The sequence below is a fragment of the Strix uralensis genome, chromosome 13, assembly GCF_047716275.1.
Source record: "Strix uralensis isolate ZFMK-TIS-50842 chromosome 13, bStrUra1, whole genome shotgun sequence".
Taxonomy (NCBI): Eukaryota; Metazoa; Chordata; class Aves; order Strigiformes; family Strigidae; genus Strix; species Strix uralensis.
Window position 1 is genome coordinate 2,140,312 of NC_133984.1, and position 16,795 is coordinate 2,157,106.

Below are 16,795 nucleotides of genomic sequence, written 5' to 3' on the forward strand. Positions count from 1 at the left end.
CAGCACCTGACAGGCTTTTTACCGCACCAGTCCAGCATGATGTTGCTAGCTCTGCACAATTTCTGGGGATGCAGACACCCGCTAACCTCCCTTGGGAAATACCCTTACCTTGTCCTGTCCTACAGAGCGTGAGTAGAAGGTGTTTCCATTACGGTCCCACTGCTCCCTGTTCCTGTATCTCCTAGTCCTTCTGCACCGTCTTGGCCTCTTTACTGCCTGGACGCCGAGAAGAGCTTTCCAGCCCGGATTCCTGTTAGTCCTGTGGCCTGCCAGTGGCATGTACGGCTGCTTGGGCCTCAGCCCACGCACTGCTGGCTGCACACACTTGATTATTACTTTGAAGGATGGCCAGTGAATTTGCGAAGGATTTAATCTTCCTTCAGCTGCAGTTGGCTTTGGTTTAGGGCAGAAGATATGAAAGGGGCTTACAGGGGATTAGCTTTAGTGCCAAGTCCCTACCAGTACTTCTACATACTGAGTTTAGTTGACTTGCTTTGACTTTAGCTCTTGTATGGTTTGACCTGCGCACCAATACGTTTTGCGTATGTTAGTAGTCTGACCTCATTCTTGCCAGGTTATTCCTAGTTTTAATTTTAATTATGTTCTCTGTTTGCTGAAACCTTTGCTGCTGTCTACCCAGATGAAGTGAAAGGGGAAGCACAACCTTATGAAGCAAATGTGATGAAGATCATGAGCAGAGGTTGCTTGTTTTTGTTAGGAGGGTGTTTTCCAGTCTTGGGAATCCCCTGTGGAGTTCATCGCTTCTTGTGTTCCAGTTCAGATGAAAAAGCTTGTTGCCCTTCACTTTGCAGTCATCACGTGCTGGGTGCTGCAACATCACAGCCAATATCTAGGACATTGGCACAGGACATTGGCACACCAACGGCTTTTGAAGCAGCCTCACATTCCTTCCGGCCTTCCTGGTGCCCACTTCTCTGCTTCTCCACGCGTGTTAAATCACAATGTGCGCTCCTATGCTGGTAAGCAATGTCACGTAACAGATGGGAACTCCTTCGGGCTGCTGAGAGGAAGTACTGCAAACATGCAAATACCTGAGCTCAGAACCGTGGATCTTCCCACACCAGTTGCACGATCTTTCCCCTGCTGACCCTGGCACTACCGCAGGTTACAGTTACTGTGTCTGCTGGCTCAGGCAGGAGGGTGAGCTCTGGGCATGGGAGTGCCCCAATGGTTCCAACACAGGTTGAAAATCTCATTTCCTGAAAGCCAGTTATTATATTTCAGGTAGGTTCCCAATGGCAACAACCTGAGGATGTACAACTTCACTCTCACAGACTTTCATCACCGCTACTCTTACAATTGGCTTTGCCAATACGAGAGGGGTTAGTCACCAGCATGTAAGAGTTGACATAACTCTAGAAGGCAGCTTCCACGTTGATTTTGGTTTCCTTAGTTGGATGATCTGATACTAGAAGATCCTTATGCAGAGAGCTCTAAAGCCTGTTAATTGTACAACCTTTACATTTAGATGGATCTCACCAGATTGTGCCAGTCTTTCTCCTCCAGGAACACTGCTGGGCAGTGAGAAATGGCAGTTCACATAAAGCTCCTAAAGGCACGTAAAGGATGTGTTTAATACACTGTGCAGAGAAGAAGAAGGAATCACATGTTCAGGCCTGCAGCAGCTGCTACAGGGTTACTCACTGTTATGTAGACCCCCTTGGAAAGAGAACTTTTGCAAGCCTAATAGGCAAACGGGGCAAAGAAATTAAAATCACCACTGACTAAAATAAGCATGTGTTCCCTCCCCTACAAAATTTTCTTTTATCCCCTCCAAAAGGCCATAGGTTAGTGGATTCTGTGTGTCAAGGGATTCTGAACTGTCAAGGACGGCAAAGAAGTTTTAGCAAAGACAACGATGAAGCTATTTTTAGTATCAGCTGCATGGAAAATACTTCTCAGAGGCTCTGGTGTGTTAGAGTAGAAGACATATTTCCTCCTTTTTAGTTTCTGCTGAAAAATAGAACTTCAGAAGTAAATAACAAAACCAAAAGAGCAACGGTTCTGATGGGTAAATACTTGTGGCTGCTGTTGGCAGGCCCCAAATGAGAAAATCTCCTCAGAGTTTCATCCAGTTCCAGAAGTTCAGGGTGCTCAGCTGGTCTGAATGAAATCTGGGGTGAGCTTCCAAGGTTTTGGGTACCCCAGACTCCAAAACATTCAAAGATTTCCTTTCTCCTTCTGCTGTCAGAGAGGAATATTTCTGTTACTGTAGAAGCACTTGGATATGAACATTTTCAGTTCATTATTTGTTCGCAGTTTCAAGAGCCCACGGAAGGGAGCGAGTGTTGTGGGACGTAGTCAGTGATGAACTAAGAACTAGCAGGCTTCTCTATTAGAAAATGCTCCTGTTTTCAATTAAAAACCTATCTATTTCAAACAGAATCTGCCTCTCTTTTGGACAAAAGTAACATGTGCGTCTGTGCTAGGACCAGAGGAAATTATTAACAACATGATTTAACTACGCTATGTAATTGTAGCTCTGTAACAGCAAAAGAGTCACTAATGAGCAATGATATTTCAGTTGCCATAAAAATGCAGACAGGTAATTAGAAATTATTTCTCTGAGTACACCCAGTTTTTACCTTTTCGATATGCCTGCTTTTTCTTTTTTTTTTTTCTTTTTTTTTTTCCCCCCCAAGGGAAATAATGATTATCATCTGGGGGCCCAAATACATAGATAAAGGTCCAGAATTTTGAAATGTTTGCCATTCTGTGTTCCTCTTTTTGTTATCTGATTTACAGCATGCAAGAGGACTTTAGAATAAACAACATATTTATGTACCTTAATCTGCATATATGCTTTACACTTTCTATTATAAGTCATTGAACTCCTTTAAATAAGTCCAACTAATTCTCCATAAGAAGATGAACAATTGGGATACAAATATTTACTTTCTGTCTGTTATAGTACAACTTTTGACCAAACTCCCATAACTTCTTGGTAGTATCTTTCACTGAATATCTGCTTTTCCATACCATGAAGGCTTGACTTGACAGCAAAATAAATGTTATCCATGTTATGACATGAAATCCAACCCTAAATCTTTATTTCAGGCAAATGTTAATGATGATATAATTTTAGTGATACTACTAATAATTTAGACATGCAATTGTTTTTCCCCTGGTTCCCACTAAAGGGCTGTAATTTATTTCATCGGAGATGATTTTTTTTCTCATGTGACTCCTTCCTTTGTACATGTGGAAAACATGCATTTCTAAAAGAAACTGCTTCAAATATTCTATGAACCAAAATGCACCGATGCTGCTATTGCGCAGTAAGACACAGCAGCAACCTAATTTTGGATTCTGGAAAAGAACTTGGAAACAGAAGCATGAAAAAGGTGCAGTAACATGTTTCTACACAGGTTCACTCTTGCACATAGAAACAAGCTTCCTAACAGACCAACAGGCAAATGTGGAGCTATTTTTCTGCATTAAAGCCATGAGAGCACGTATTGCTCAATTGTTTGTTACCTAACAGCGGTGACGCTGGCAGCGCTGTGCCACAGCAGCAAACGTCCCAGCTGCCGCCGCGGTTAAACCCGACGGCTCGGGCAGCCCCTGCCCAGGGAGGTTGCTCCACACGGGCTTCTCGTCTCTACAGTGGAGGACACAAAAGTCATTCCGCAAGGAACCAACCCAGAGCGGCACAAAGCTGCTGAGGTCAAGCCCCTCCTCTGAGCTCCAGGAAATACTGCCCACGCTGTTCTGCAGGGGCCAAGCCCTCTAACGTAGGCAATTATGGTAGCGAATATTTCTGGTGAGCTCACAATTCTGGTAAGCCATAACCAAGAGTGGGAACAGTCTTTGGCATGCTATGCAAATCCGTTTTACCTACATAATTAGGGCAAATAGGGAAACTACACCTGTAACCAGTATAACTGTCTGCAAAATCCCTGGAGTAAGTTCAGTTTTATCAGCAGAAAAAGCCACTTCCTCACTCCTTGCCTGCAGGATAACTGATACGCAGAACTGGCAAGTGAGGTTCGGGGCCTCCAGGCTGGCTGTGCCATAGTCCTCTTCCAGCACCAAGCGTGCATGGTACAGGACAGGTCACTTAAAAGTGCTTTGAATGTATCTAAACTTCTAGCTGAGTCTTCCAAAAGTCCAGACAGCAAACATCCTTCTGTATCAGACAGGAAAATGTTATCCCTGCTTTACAACTGGATAAATTTAAGCACAAAGAAATTCAGCAGAACTATTCTGCAAGTGCTATGGCTTGTGCCTTTAAATCTCTTTCTTGGTCCTACATATCTCATATAACAATCTGCTCTAAACCAGACTGCCAGAACAATTTATGTGCATGAGTACAGAGCAACAGCAGGAGCTGCATCCTTTCTGTAAGTAGACCTGTTCTTAAGTATACAGTGTATTTTCACAAGCACCCTTTTTATTGTTATAGATTACTTTTGTGACGGCAATGTTTCATGTACCAACATGTACAAGTGCAGCTGTGATTAACTTCATCTCTCCTCTCCCCAAAGATTGTGGCTTTTGCTCAGATCAGTCAGGTCTGCCAGTGACAACCGAGTGAGGGATGAAAGCATTACAGATGGAAGTTCATGCAGACAAGAGAGCAGCTGCAGAAGAGTTGATAATGTTTGTTTTCCACAAATGCTAGTGGGGTCAATCAGTGAACTGTTTCTGAATTGCTGTTCCCACATGAGGCTCTGCTTTGCTCGCTGGCCTGCAGAGTATTGTGCCGTGATTTAATGTTAAAGACAACTTTGTGATTGGATAAATTCCACCTAATATTCCCATTGCCGATGAACAACTTAAAAAATCAGCTAAACAGGATGTACTGATGAACACTGCAACATCGGCCAAAAGCTCACTATTGCTTTTCATGAAGCCCATATAAATAATTTTAAAATAAACATCTGACAATCTCCCAGCTTCTACCAACCGCCTTTGGTAATTCATGGAAACGGGACCGTCTGTAAAGCACAGCACTGCGTTTTAGGGGGTGCTCATGGTGGGGCATTCTTATTTGCATCAGAGCCATCAGTTTTGGGTTTCTGAGTGGTCAGACATCAACATCTATATTGTCCCCACGTCAGACAGTAGCTGCAGTGATCTTCCACTTCACCCTCTTAAACCACAACAGAGCAGAGTGTTTAACTGCCGAGCTACAGGGACAGTGGTGTGCTGCGAGCCAGAGGCCCATCCTGAAGAGGCAAAACAGGGCAGATTCCTGGCGGCTTTCTGAAAATCCAAACAATTAGATCCTCTAAGTGGGTAGAGTCCTGGCCTCACTAATGGATTTATCCCCTGGGGTAAGGGTGAGGCTGGATTTCACCCCATTGCTTGAAGCAATTTAAGAAGTGCCACTGTTTGACATTGCTGGCAGCGAACCTCTTTAAGGTCCCTTCCAACTCAAACCATCCTGATTCTATGAACTCCAGCAAGTGTAAACCCAGCTGCCTGCTTATTTAGTTCAAGAGAAATGTCAAGCAAGGCTTACACGAGTGCTATAAAAAGCTGTTGGGAAGTTGGACTTCATCAGCAAGGGGACTTAGCACTAGGTGAAACAGCAACCACCAGCCGAGGCTCACGCACAGCAATGACCATCCACAGCCCTGCGATCAGGAGGCAAGAGCAAAGCTGAATTTCCCAGGGAGGAGCAAGCAGAAACCTCGGGAGTGTTTCCATGGGCAGCTCGTGCTTGGAGAGGAGGAAGAGTGGGAGAGGAGGAAGGGGTACCCCACACAGAGCAGCACCCAGCTCCACCTGGGACCTTCTCCCACTCAGCAGCCTGGGGGGTGCCGAGCCATCCCGGTGGAGCAGCGAGAGAGAAAACACCAAGGGCGAAGGCACACAAACCCGATTTTGAGGCAACCGTGTGTACGCCTGGCCGGGACTCAGCTGAGCGGGGCTGGGAGCTGAGCAAGTCCCGCAGAGGCAGGTAAGGGCTGCGAGGCGTGCGCCCACCCCAGCCCCAGCCCCAGCATGAAGCCGCAGGCAAAGCAGCACCTTGCAGCACCCCGTGATGTCATTCAGGTCGCTGTGCACATGTAAACAAGGCTGGTGCGGTGCAGCCCGGACACTCCACTTCCTCCTGACAGCACAGTTGCACTTAGCTGGGTTTCTGCCTGAAAAGGTAAGGCTGCTTTAAGCTCTCTCTTTGCAATCTAGAACCAACCTTAACGAGCCTGTTCTGTTTCCTATGAAAACGTTGCACTCCTTGGGCTTTTTCGTAGGGGTTGGCTCTTGCCAGGAGGAGATTTGTGGTGCTTTGAGTCTTGAAAAAACAGCAGCCCAGCTTGCGCGCCAATCCTCTGTATGAACACATGGAGGAGTAGAAACGGCGGCTGCATGGAACTGTTGTTGCAGGAGAAAGCAAAATGTTACAGCGTGGGCAATTAACAGTTCTCCAACTGTTCTCCGGTGTCACTACTAGGCTCAATTTCCTTCTTTTGCCTGATTTCTCAGGGAAGATATTTTATTTTAAAATCATAATTGACAGTAAGGGAAACTTGCAAATCTGTTTTTTCTGACGGTGATTTATATTGCCGTAAAAATAAATCTACATGCTGCCTGTCTTCATGCCATCCAACGCTCTTTGAGTTGCAACAGTAGGAAATTAATATTAGCCAGGGGGACACAATATGACAAAAATAACACAATTGCTTGGACTTGTTTTGTTAATGAGAACCCTGAGGCAGTTTTAATTCATAATTCAGACTGCAGTCTGGATTAAAACTTAATTTACTTCACGGACTGAAGCTTTTAAATTGAGCTTTGTAAAAGGTGGTTTACTGAGGGGCTTGCACTCACTTGCAGCGGCAGCTCAGCCCCGGTGGGAGCCCAGGAAATAGCACATAGGCAGTTTGGCACTTATAGACAGGGTTCATAATGGGTGGCCCCGGAATCTGACATTTCTTAGAGTCAATCAAAAGGGAATTGCACCGAAGGTGAGTCAGTATGTCAAATCTGGCTTGCCACAGATTGATGTAGGAGAGGACTTCAGCAGCAGGCTGGAGCAGTAGGATGTGTGAAGTAAGAGTGTGATTTTTGTTCAAGGGCATCTTTTCTGGTGTCAAGTGAAAGTGCTGGGACCTTGGCTCTGGTGCAAACATCACCAGCCACGGGAACTGCATCCATGATGGAAGTCCATGCGTGGGACAGCCCTCACCCAGCCCGGAGCAAGCGCTCCGACGAGGCTGTCGGCATCCTGCTGCCCATCCGTGTCCTGATCCTGCTGCTGCTGGAGCTGCAGGAGTGAGAATTAGACTAGTGTTGCAAAATGAAAACATCTCATCACAACAGATCAGACAACCCAGATCTGCTCTTTTTTGCTCTTTTTTTTTTTTTTTTTTTTTTTTTGTGGAAGAAGAAAACCAGAAAAAGTACCCTTAACTGTAGAACTTTCCACTTCTGACTGCAGAGGTTTCACACTGAAGTGCGAGTGCAATAGCGCGAGATTCACGGCCACGCAATGAGGGCAGAGTGTTGAAGCATTTGTGCCTTAATCAAATCAATTAACCTGTCTGCTGATGGGCATGCCAGAGAGATCCAGGACTCTGGAACGGCAGTCCTGTGCTTCTCAGTCCTATCAAGATGAACATTTTTTTCCTAGAAATGCCACGTTTAGTTTCCACATGTCCAGCTACAAGTAATAGCGTGCACGCTTAATTATGTCCTTATTGCAACAGCCTCAGAAATACAGACTCTAGTTGGAATGTAAAAACCAGCAGTTAGATAACAGTGTATTCATTTGCTACCAATTTTTTAAAATATTTTGTATTCTGAAAACAATGTTGCAGTAGGAGCTGTCTCCCTGCAAAATCTAAATAAGCATTGATAAAATCTGCTGGAGCTTTTCAGCCTCTTCTGCCTTTGCTGTACACACATCATGCAGCAAATGACTTTGCTTTCTTTACAGCTTTGGGGACCTAATTTCAGACCGACATTCAGTGCTATCTCTGTGTGTCTGCTTTTGTGCACCTGTGGGAAGATAAAGGGACAGTGTGGGACTAAGCTTCAATCCGAACAAGAGGAGTGGGAGGAAGGGCAGATGTACAATTGTTTTGTAGTCCCCTGTGCATATGCCTGGGTACATTTTGCCTAAAGAGATGGTTTAATCTCATTATATTTTTATGACTTTGCAATGAAGTCATTCATTCTCAGAAAGTGCCCCGTTCCAATGAGCCAGCCATCACCCATGTATATATTAAAAGTGTTAAAGCTTTTGCACTGACAGGCAGGTCATCCTGCTCGGTCCTCTTCATTGTAAATGGCCTGACCCTGAGTTCGCTGAATGCGAAGGAGAGGCTTTCTCCGACTCCATGGGCCATACGTCTCCCATTCATCATCACAGTGTTACATTTGCTCAGGATGGTGGGATGGGACATCACCGGCATTTCCACAGGTTGGGTTTTATAACCTTTTAGCTCCAAGGTTCAAAGCAGTTCCCTAGTGTCCATCAAAGTGCAGCTCTTCAGGACTCTTCTACCTGTAAATACCAGCAATGAGGACTACTTCTGGTAGCATTTTTTTCCCTAATATCAGTTATTAGGAAATAATGGTGAGGCCCTGGCACAGGTTGCCCAGAGAAGCTGTGGCTGCCCCCTCCCTGGAAGGGTTCAAGGCCACGTTGGACGGGGCTTTGGGCAACCTGGGCTAGTGGAAGGTGTCCCTGCCTGGGGCAGGGGGGTTGGAACTAAATGATCTTTAAGGTCCTTTCCAACACAAACCGCTCTGTGATTCTATGATTCAGCAACACAAGAGTTTTGCAGTTTGGGATCACCCTAGAAGACAGCAACACAAACTCATGAGAACACAGTCACACCACCGCCTCTGCCTCCCGCCGCTCAGACAGCCCTACTCCCTTGGGGGTTAGAAAAATACCTTAAGGAGGGCAAAGAAATGAAATCTTGATTAACTCTGACACCTTGTGGACAATTAGCAGATAAAGATGAAGGCCGAGGGGGAACCTCTCTGTTCCGTGGGCTCCACCACGGTCTCAGGCACGCCGCAGCCCTCGAGGCCCAGCCCTGTGCTCATCTGCAGGCCGGGGCACAGTTTGCTGCAATCCGAAAGCGAAGGCTGAATTCTGGTATCAAGCATGTGCACTCAGCATCACCCTCCTGTCACAGCAGACGCAGCCTGAGCACGTCGGTTTACCCTAAATGGCTCCATTCAGAGGCCAGTTTGAGTCAGCAGCCTGAACTTGATTATTCTGATTGCTGATGTGGCGGTCTGGTCCTTAGCTGTCACATGAAATGTAACTAAGGACTAACTGTATCTAGGGACCTCAGTAAGCAAACTGACTGTTATATGACTCATTTGAACTGAAGAACACGTGTCCACAGGCCAGCATTTAAATATAAGCGTGTCCTTAAAATAGAACATTTTGCGAATGTACCCAATCTTCTATGGTTTCAATGGCCACCTAGCACTCGTGTCTGGGAGGAGCACTGGCCAGTCAGCCTAACCTTGACATCCAAGGGAAAGCAGGCAGCTAATAACTGAAAGTAACTCTTTAATGGTGTTGTGCCAAAGTGGGAGGCCACCTGAAGGGACAGGAATTGGGTGTAGTGAGCAGTGTTCTCACCAGAGGCAAGGGCAGCAGACAGCATGTCCAGCTAGAGCTGCCCACAAACCAGGTCGAAAGGAAACACAAATCTCCAAAGTGCCAGAAATTCACAGCACCCTCAAGAAATGGGATGTAACCCCAATTTACTGCTCTGAGGAGCAACACCCTAAGTGAACACCCCAGTTCCCAGCTCCATGCCCTGTCCATTCCCTGTCAGTGTCCTGAGAAGCACCAGAAAGGAGAGCGGGAGGCCTCCAACGTTGCTTCTCAGACCAGGATAAGGCCATGGGCCAGGTGCATCCTTCCCCCTTGTTTCCAGCATCCTTTGAGCCTCTTCCCTCCTCATGAACATGTTACGGCCTCATGGTAGGAGCATGGCTGTGGTGTCCTGGGATGGGGGCAGCTGGGGACACCCTACCACAGAGCAGAGCATCTTGTCCTAGAGCTGCCTTGGGGCGAGGGTTACTGGGAGCAAAGTGCAGACTGGCGGGATTGCCCTGGAAGGATAAATCCAGCATGGGAGCTGTGCCTCGAGGCACCTGGCTTCCATGTACTCATGCCATCTTGGTGAAGGAAGGGGATTAGATAGAGGGTTTCGTGACTGCAGCATTTCTTTGATGTTTGGTACAACTGAAGGATGTAGCCTAGCTACTAAAGCTGAGGGTGCTGCAAGAGATAAACATGCAGACCTTGCTTTTTGAAGACTGTGAGAAAAGGAAAGGCAAGTTTAAAAAGAAAAACAAGAAAGCTGGCAGCAGCATCTGTTTCGGGAACCCACAAGAGCAGTGGCTAGGTGGCCCTGCTCACCGTCAGTGTCAGCCAGAGCCACGGCGAGGGTGGCCTGTGTCCCATGCTGGGACCTTGCCACCTCTGAGCATTTCTGGGGCCTGAATTACAACCCTTCCATAGTAGCCTTAAACAGTGTCTGTATGAGATGCCAAGTCCAAGTACCGCAACGATTTACAAGCTGAAAAAACAGCTATTTGTGTTCTTTGCCACTTGAGAGCTATTAAACTCTTTCTTTGTAACACAAAGGAAAAAAACATTAGTGACAGGGTACGAGTTACTAATATCTACCTACAGAGACACTTTTTCTGGCAAGTGCCCCTTGCCAGTGGTGCAGGAAATGAGTCAGAAGGAATGAATCAGTGTCTGCAGTGCCACATGAAATAGGAAGCTGATAGTCAATTTTAACCATTACACTAAACACAGGAGGGAATCACTGTAATGAGAACTATAACCCTATGGGGAAATACCCGATAGAACCAAACTCCTCCTCCCTGTGTTGCTTTACTGAAGACAAGTTCCACTTACAAAAGCTGACAAAAGAAAGATGGCCCAACAGTTCAACATGTGACATTTCGCCATCCCGAATCATATGAATCAAAGGAGAGCCAGAAATTGGAGGTATCTAAAAATAAAATTATCTGATGGAAAAAAGTGTTGAACTGAGGCTGCTGGGGTGGTGAGAAATGGAAGTTGGTGATCTGACTAGCTCTCTGCTTGTTACATTAGCTTAAATACAGGGCAGCACATGTCAGGAGCACTGGATGCATTTGCAACAGTCAAACTCTTCAAGCCTGCTCCCTGCTACCCTTTTCCACGTGGTCTGTCCCCATCATGCCAGAGAAGGTGGATCCAGGAGGTCCACCGGTGGGGTCAGGAGACATGTCACCCGCACAATGCCTAATGTACAACTTAATGGTGGGTATCATTCAGTGGTTGGCACCCACATTTTGATTGTTGGGCCATGCAGAATCTGGGCTATGGCACACCTTTCTGCCATGTATTCCTCCCCTGCTACCCAGAGACCCAACCACAGATGACCTTGAGCTGCCAAAAGGATGGGCAGCTTCTCCTGCTCCTCCATTAGCAGCATGGCACAGCTTCACCCATGCTCATGGCACTCGGGCAGCCTGGAAAGGGGACGGATGATACAGGAATGGTCCCCCACCTCTGTGTGAATAGCGGGAGACCCTGAAGGGGTAGCTTTGAAGAAGATAGCAGGATGTTTTATACAGAAGACATTGCCAAACTTCTACTTTGTCCTGAATAGGCAGATAGGAAATGCAAATGTGAATATTGACAACTCTTGCAGTGCCTTTGCCTTTACAGCCCTTGTTTTTGTTCTCTACAGGAATGACCCACCAGCCCTATACCATGACAGATGTTTCCAGCAGCCCAGTCATGACACAGAGCAACCAGACCTGCTCCAGTCACAACATCACGTTCAAAAACAGCCTGTATGCAACCACTTACACCATCATCTTCATCCCTGGCCTCCTGGCAAACAGCGCTGCCTTATGGGTCTTGTGCCGCTTCATCAGCAAGAACAACAAAGCTGTCATCTTCATGATCAACCTGGCCATGGCCGACCTGGCTCACGTCCTCTCGCTGCCACTGCGAATATACTATTATATTAATTACACGTGGCCTTTTGGGAGATTCCTTTGCTTACTGTGCTTCTACCTGAAGTACCTCAACATGTATGCCAGCATTTGCTTCCTCACCTGCATCAGCGTTCAGAGGTATTTCTTCCTGTATCAGCCATTCAAGGCCAAGGACTGGAAGCGGCGGTACGACGTAGCCATCAGCGCTGTGGTGTGGCTCTTCGTTGGGATAGCGTGCTTGCCATTCCCCATCATGCGTGGCTATGGCCTGGCCAAAAACACAAATACCTGCTTTGCAGACCTTCAAGTCCGGCAGATCGACAGCAAGGTGGCCACCGTGCTGATGACAATCACGGCGGAGATCTTCGGGTTCATCGGCCCGCTCATCATTATTTTATTCTGTACTTGGAAGACAAAAGACTCTCTTCGGGGCTTCCAGATACCGCTGCAAAACAGCAGTGAGAGGCGGAAGGCTTTAAGGATGGTTTCCATGTGTGCCATTGTGTTCTGCGTCTGTTTTGCACCATATCACATCAACTTCTTCTTCTACATGTTGGTGAAAGAAAATGTAATTACAGACTGCTTCCTGAGTACCATCACACTCTATGTCCAACCTTTTTGCTTAAGTCTTGCAAGTCTGGACTGCTGTTTGGATCCGATCCTGTATTTCTTTATGACTTCAGAGTTTCAGGACCAGATATCAAGGCACAGCAGCATGGTCATCAGGAGTCGGCTGATGAGCAAAGAGAGTGGCTCATCAATTAAGGAATGACAAAAAAGCCAGCTGAAAGGAAGATATTTTGTATGAAATCTGGAACTGTTCTGTGATACTTGATTACCAACTCCTTTGTGGAAGATCCTGCAAGTTTATTCAGGGGAGTTTCATGGCAGTGGAAATCTTTTGATATATAGAAGATAAAACTCTGTTTAAGACCATAAGACGGATGTGTTGGAAGCTGATGAGCGACCCAGCTGGCGTGACTACACCTACCGCACGCCTGACCTAGCTGGATGAGAAAATATACAGGAGGGAGTGACAAAGCTTTTGCTAGGAAATGGTGGAAACATCCTAGGAGCTTTTCTTCTCTTTTTCCGACTCCATGGCTCTACGATCAAGCCAAAGACAATCCCAGGTCCATACACTGATGTCTGCTGAAGTGTCTTCTCTGCTACAAACACACCACACATACAAGAACCTGAAGATGGCCAGTAATAATAAACACCAGTTTTGGTTTCCGCACTCAGGGCTGCAGACACATGACGGGTGGCAGCTTGCTTCAGCATGGCAGTCCCAGCTTACCCCTGCCCGCTCCTGGCCTTGAGCACAGACCACTGGTCACCACGCTTACCTCCACTTCACCTTCCCCGCACTCCCCCTCCCGCTCTCATTCATTATTTCCTCCTCACCCAGCTCTAAATTTGCTCCTTAATTGCCGACACATCCTGTAACTTGCACCTATAGCTGGTGCAAGACCCTCTGCAAGACAAATTCTCTCAATGGCTCCTCAAACACTCCGGAGAGTGGGTCCTTCCCTTGTTCCGAGTGACTTTCTTCCCCTCCGAGCTGCCCTGGTTGGCAAAGGGGACATCAGGGTGGCCTTTGCCTTTGGGCCTGAGGGGCAGGAGCACGCCGCAGGCTGGGCGCAGCCAGACTCTGCATCGGTGCAGGTGGATTTGGTGATACTGGTGGTACAGTTCAGGTCCTCACTTTCTTCTCTGTGGGGCTTCTTGGGCCCAGAGGTACCTGCAATGGATCTGCCCAGAAAATCTTGGCTCAATGGGTTCACTTGACACATCTTTTAAAAAAGAGAGGTGTTCTTGCCAAGGTGATTTCGCTAATAGAGCATAGGCTAATTTCTTAAGTAAATTATTCGTCATGATGTTTTTCCACCAACTCCTCTTGTGATCTTAACGTTTACATTGTTATAATCAGCTATGACAAGCAGTGACAATTTACCCCTTGTAATAAATTGGTGACAGCTCTTCGGCCAAGTTCACCCACTTTGTGTAACTTCAAGGGTATCCTCATGCTACCTGGGGATTGTTTTGGCTGAACACAGGCACTGATTTATGGCCTTTGAAAACCTGTGCTTTTTCAAAAGGAACGTGTACAATTCTCAGTAAGCACCAGTGCAACATCTTATATGTTGCTACAAAAATAGAAGAGATACCAGAAACACAAAAATAGAAGAGATACCAGAAACACAAAAATAGAAGAGATACCAGAAACACTTGCTAAGTATATTTTAAAGCTAACTACTCAATTCCACTTAATTACATTTTAACTCAGCCAAAAATTTTCTGCATATTATGTTTTCCCACTTGGCTGTTTTACAATCAAATGGGGAAAAGCAAACAATAGCCAAGTTTAAATAACCATTACACTGCAATTCCTCCAAAAGGCAGCAAAGACATGCTGATTAAATATAATAAGCTCTTGCAGTTCTCCTCCCATTTGTGAGATGATGATTATGGGCTACAGTACGATGAACTGAATCACACATGTGGGTAAGTGAAAATGCCAAATATACCTGTCTGAAGGAAGTAACTGTCACAGAGAGAGTATTATTGCAGGCTTCTGCTGAGAAAGCTGCAGAGAAGGCAAACATCTCCCACTGGTCAATAAACATGTTTTCTCTGATTTAACTGGCAGTTCGTTATGCCAATGATACACGTTCATGTTTATATGCTGCAAGTAGCCCCTTTAAAAATGTGAGCAGAGGTTGATGCGCAGGTACACAGTTAAGCATGCATAATGAAGTTTTTGTCAATTTAGCAGTTTTCTCATAAGCTAGACACTGTATAATATTGTCTGTGAAGGACACTTGAGTTTCAATGGTTGTTTTGAGGATTTTTATGGACCTTGTTCAGCTAGCATGTGACTGGGAGCTGTTTACTGCAGTTTTTTTCCTCATGCAATTCCCCATTTATCGGATGAAAACAAGTTGAAGGCACTGTTATGGTAATTATGTAGCTTGTCCTACATTTTTCTTTCAAAAAACCTGATGCTTAAAAAATAAACGCATTTTTGCAAACATAAGCTGAGTTTTATAGTTATCACTTATGCCTAGAAAACTGAATGGGAATCAATTCCTCCTTGAATCAGAGGTCAAGTGATGGAGTGCATCAACTTTTATTATTCTTAAACAGATTGCTTGCTTGTCTACAGAAAGGTTTTCACCCCTGGTGTTTATTTTTATTTTTTTAAACTCTAACTTATATTGTAAAGTGTAAGTTTTAAACTTACATTGAATTTGGAGGTATTTCGGGGTGAGGAAGGTCCTCCATGGGAATAGCAGTGGGGCAGGTGGTGTGTGACTGGGTGAGGAGCAACTGCTCTTGTCCTTATATGTAGGCAGGACCACAGAAACCATCTCTCTATATCTCATCCAACAATCATTGTGCAGATCCAAATCTACCCAGCTTAAAAAAGCACTCTCACGATTTACGACAAGATTGATAAAGCAGAAATTGGTCACTACAGTCCCCTGCGTGATGAGAATTATAACGTGGCCCTGGCAGGGGAATACCTGCTCCAGTGTCTGAGTGTCCCAAGTGATGGTGGCTCTCCCACCCTGTACCTTAACAACGGATTTAGTGACTCCATGAAGGACAATGTTCCCCATCACCATGATGGCATCCCCAAGCACCTCAGCTGCTCATGCTCTCCCCTGTTTTTCCTGCCTCACTCACCCTCTGAACTCACTTAGACCCCCCCAAAACTGTCCTTTTTATATACTGCAGCTCCAGCCCGTGAGGAAAAGTCACACACTCAACACTTTCAGCCTTTCAAGTCACATCACTTTGATTCACAGGAGGTTAGACAACTTGGTCTAATGGTCTCTTCTGGTGTGGGGGAAAGTTGTACTGGTTTTGGCTAGGATAGTGTTAAATCAGCTGCGTGGTACTTAGTTGCAGGATGGGGTTAAACCACAACAGAAAGTTAGCCAAGAGGTCAGGACAGTGAGCTAGGCAAAAGCAACAATTCAAAGTAAAAAGAGATGAAGCAAAACTTGTAATTTTCTGAAAGCACGTAAAGAAATCAAAGACTGTCCATTTGGCCTCCACAAACCCATAGGTGAAACTCAAAGCCTTTAGTTCAAGTCCTCCAAAACCTCAGCAGCGTGCCTCAGGAGGAGAACAGATGAACCCAGCAGTACTGCTGAGGAGGACAGTATTTCAGCTGCCTTGGTGACTGGGAGGTTGCCCTGGTTTTGGCCAGGATAGAGGCTGAGTTCAAACCACAACAGAGGTGCTGGATCCAACACGAGACCTGGGGCTGCAGGTGCTGGCTTTGACTGCCAGCACTCTCACATTTTCAAAGGCACAGTGTGCCCAGCTCCGGTTCCTTTAATTCACCCCATTTCCTGTGACCATAAAACTTGTTTATTATTTTGAAAAGAGGAAATATAATTTCATGATGTTGCTCCTGGATTATCTCTTGTGCTGGTCCCATCGCCCAGACTCACCAGCTACAAAAAGAAGACATCTTCATCCTTCTTGGGCAGACACAAAAAACAATCTTTCAGAGATGCCACAGAAAGGCAGAAGTTAACTGAATCAAGAGGCTGGGTACAGCTGTGAAGGTTTGCAGAGGATGGATCTGAAGGCACCTGGTGCTGGAGCAACCCTGCATCAAGCCTCACCTCGAAGGGAACTGGTCAGGGTGGAAACACGGTGAGGTCTCCAAGTCACCTGCACCGACAGCAGTGCATGATCCTGATGGCACAGCCCTGGGCAAAACCACAGCGTGACATTCTTCTTCTCTAGCACATGAGCCATTCACCTGTTAGCAAAAGAAAATGCATTTCTTTGCAGTGCCAGCAAATGGCCATCTCATCTT

At 46.0% G+C, this 16,795-nt stretch overlaps 1 protein-coding gene across 1 annotated transcript; it reads left to right on the forward strand.

Moving 5' to 3' along the window:
* The first annotated feature begins 5,946 nt into the window (after positions 1-5,946).
* Positions 5,947-14,992, forward strand: P2RY10 (P2Y receptor family member 10). The gene is made up of 2 exons (XM_074882902.1): positions 5,947-6,124; positions 11,700-14,992. The coding sequence occupies exon 2, from the start codon at positions 11,702-11,704 to the stop codon at positions 12,722-12,724; it is 1,023 nt and encodes a 340-aa protein (XP_074739003.1). The 5' UTR covers positions 5,947-6,124; positions 11,700-11,701; the 3' UTR covers positions 12,725-14,992.
* The last annotated feature ends 1,803 nt before the right edge of the window (positions 14,993-16,795 follow it).

Coding starts and splice junctions, on each gene's coding strand:
- P2RY10 (XM_074882902.1), top strand. CDS start 11,702: ATGACCCACCAGCCCTATACCATGACAGATGTTTCCAGCAGCCCAGTC.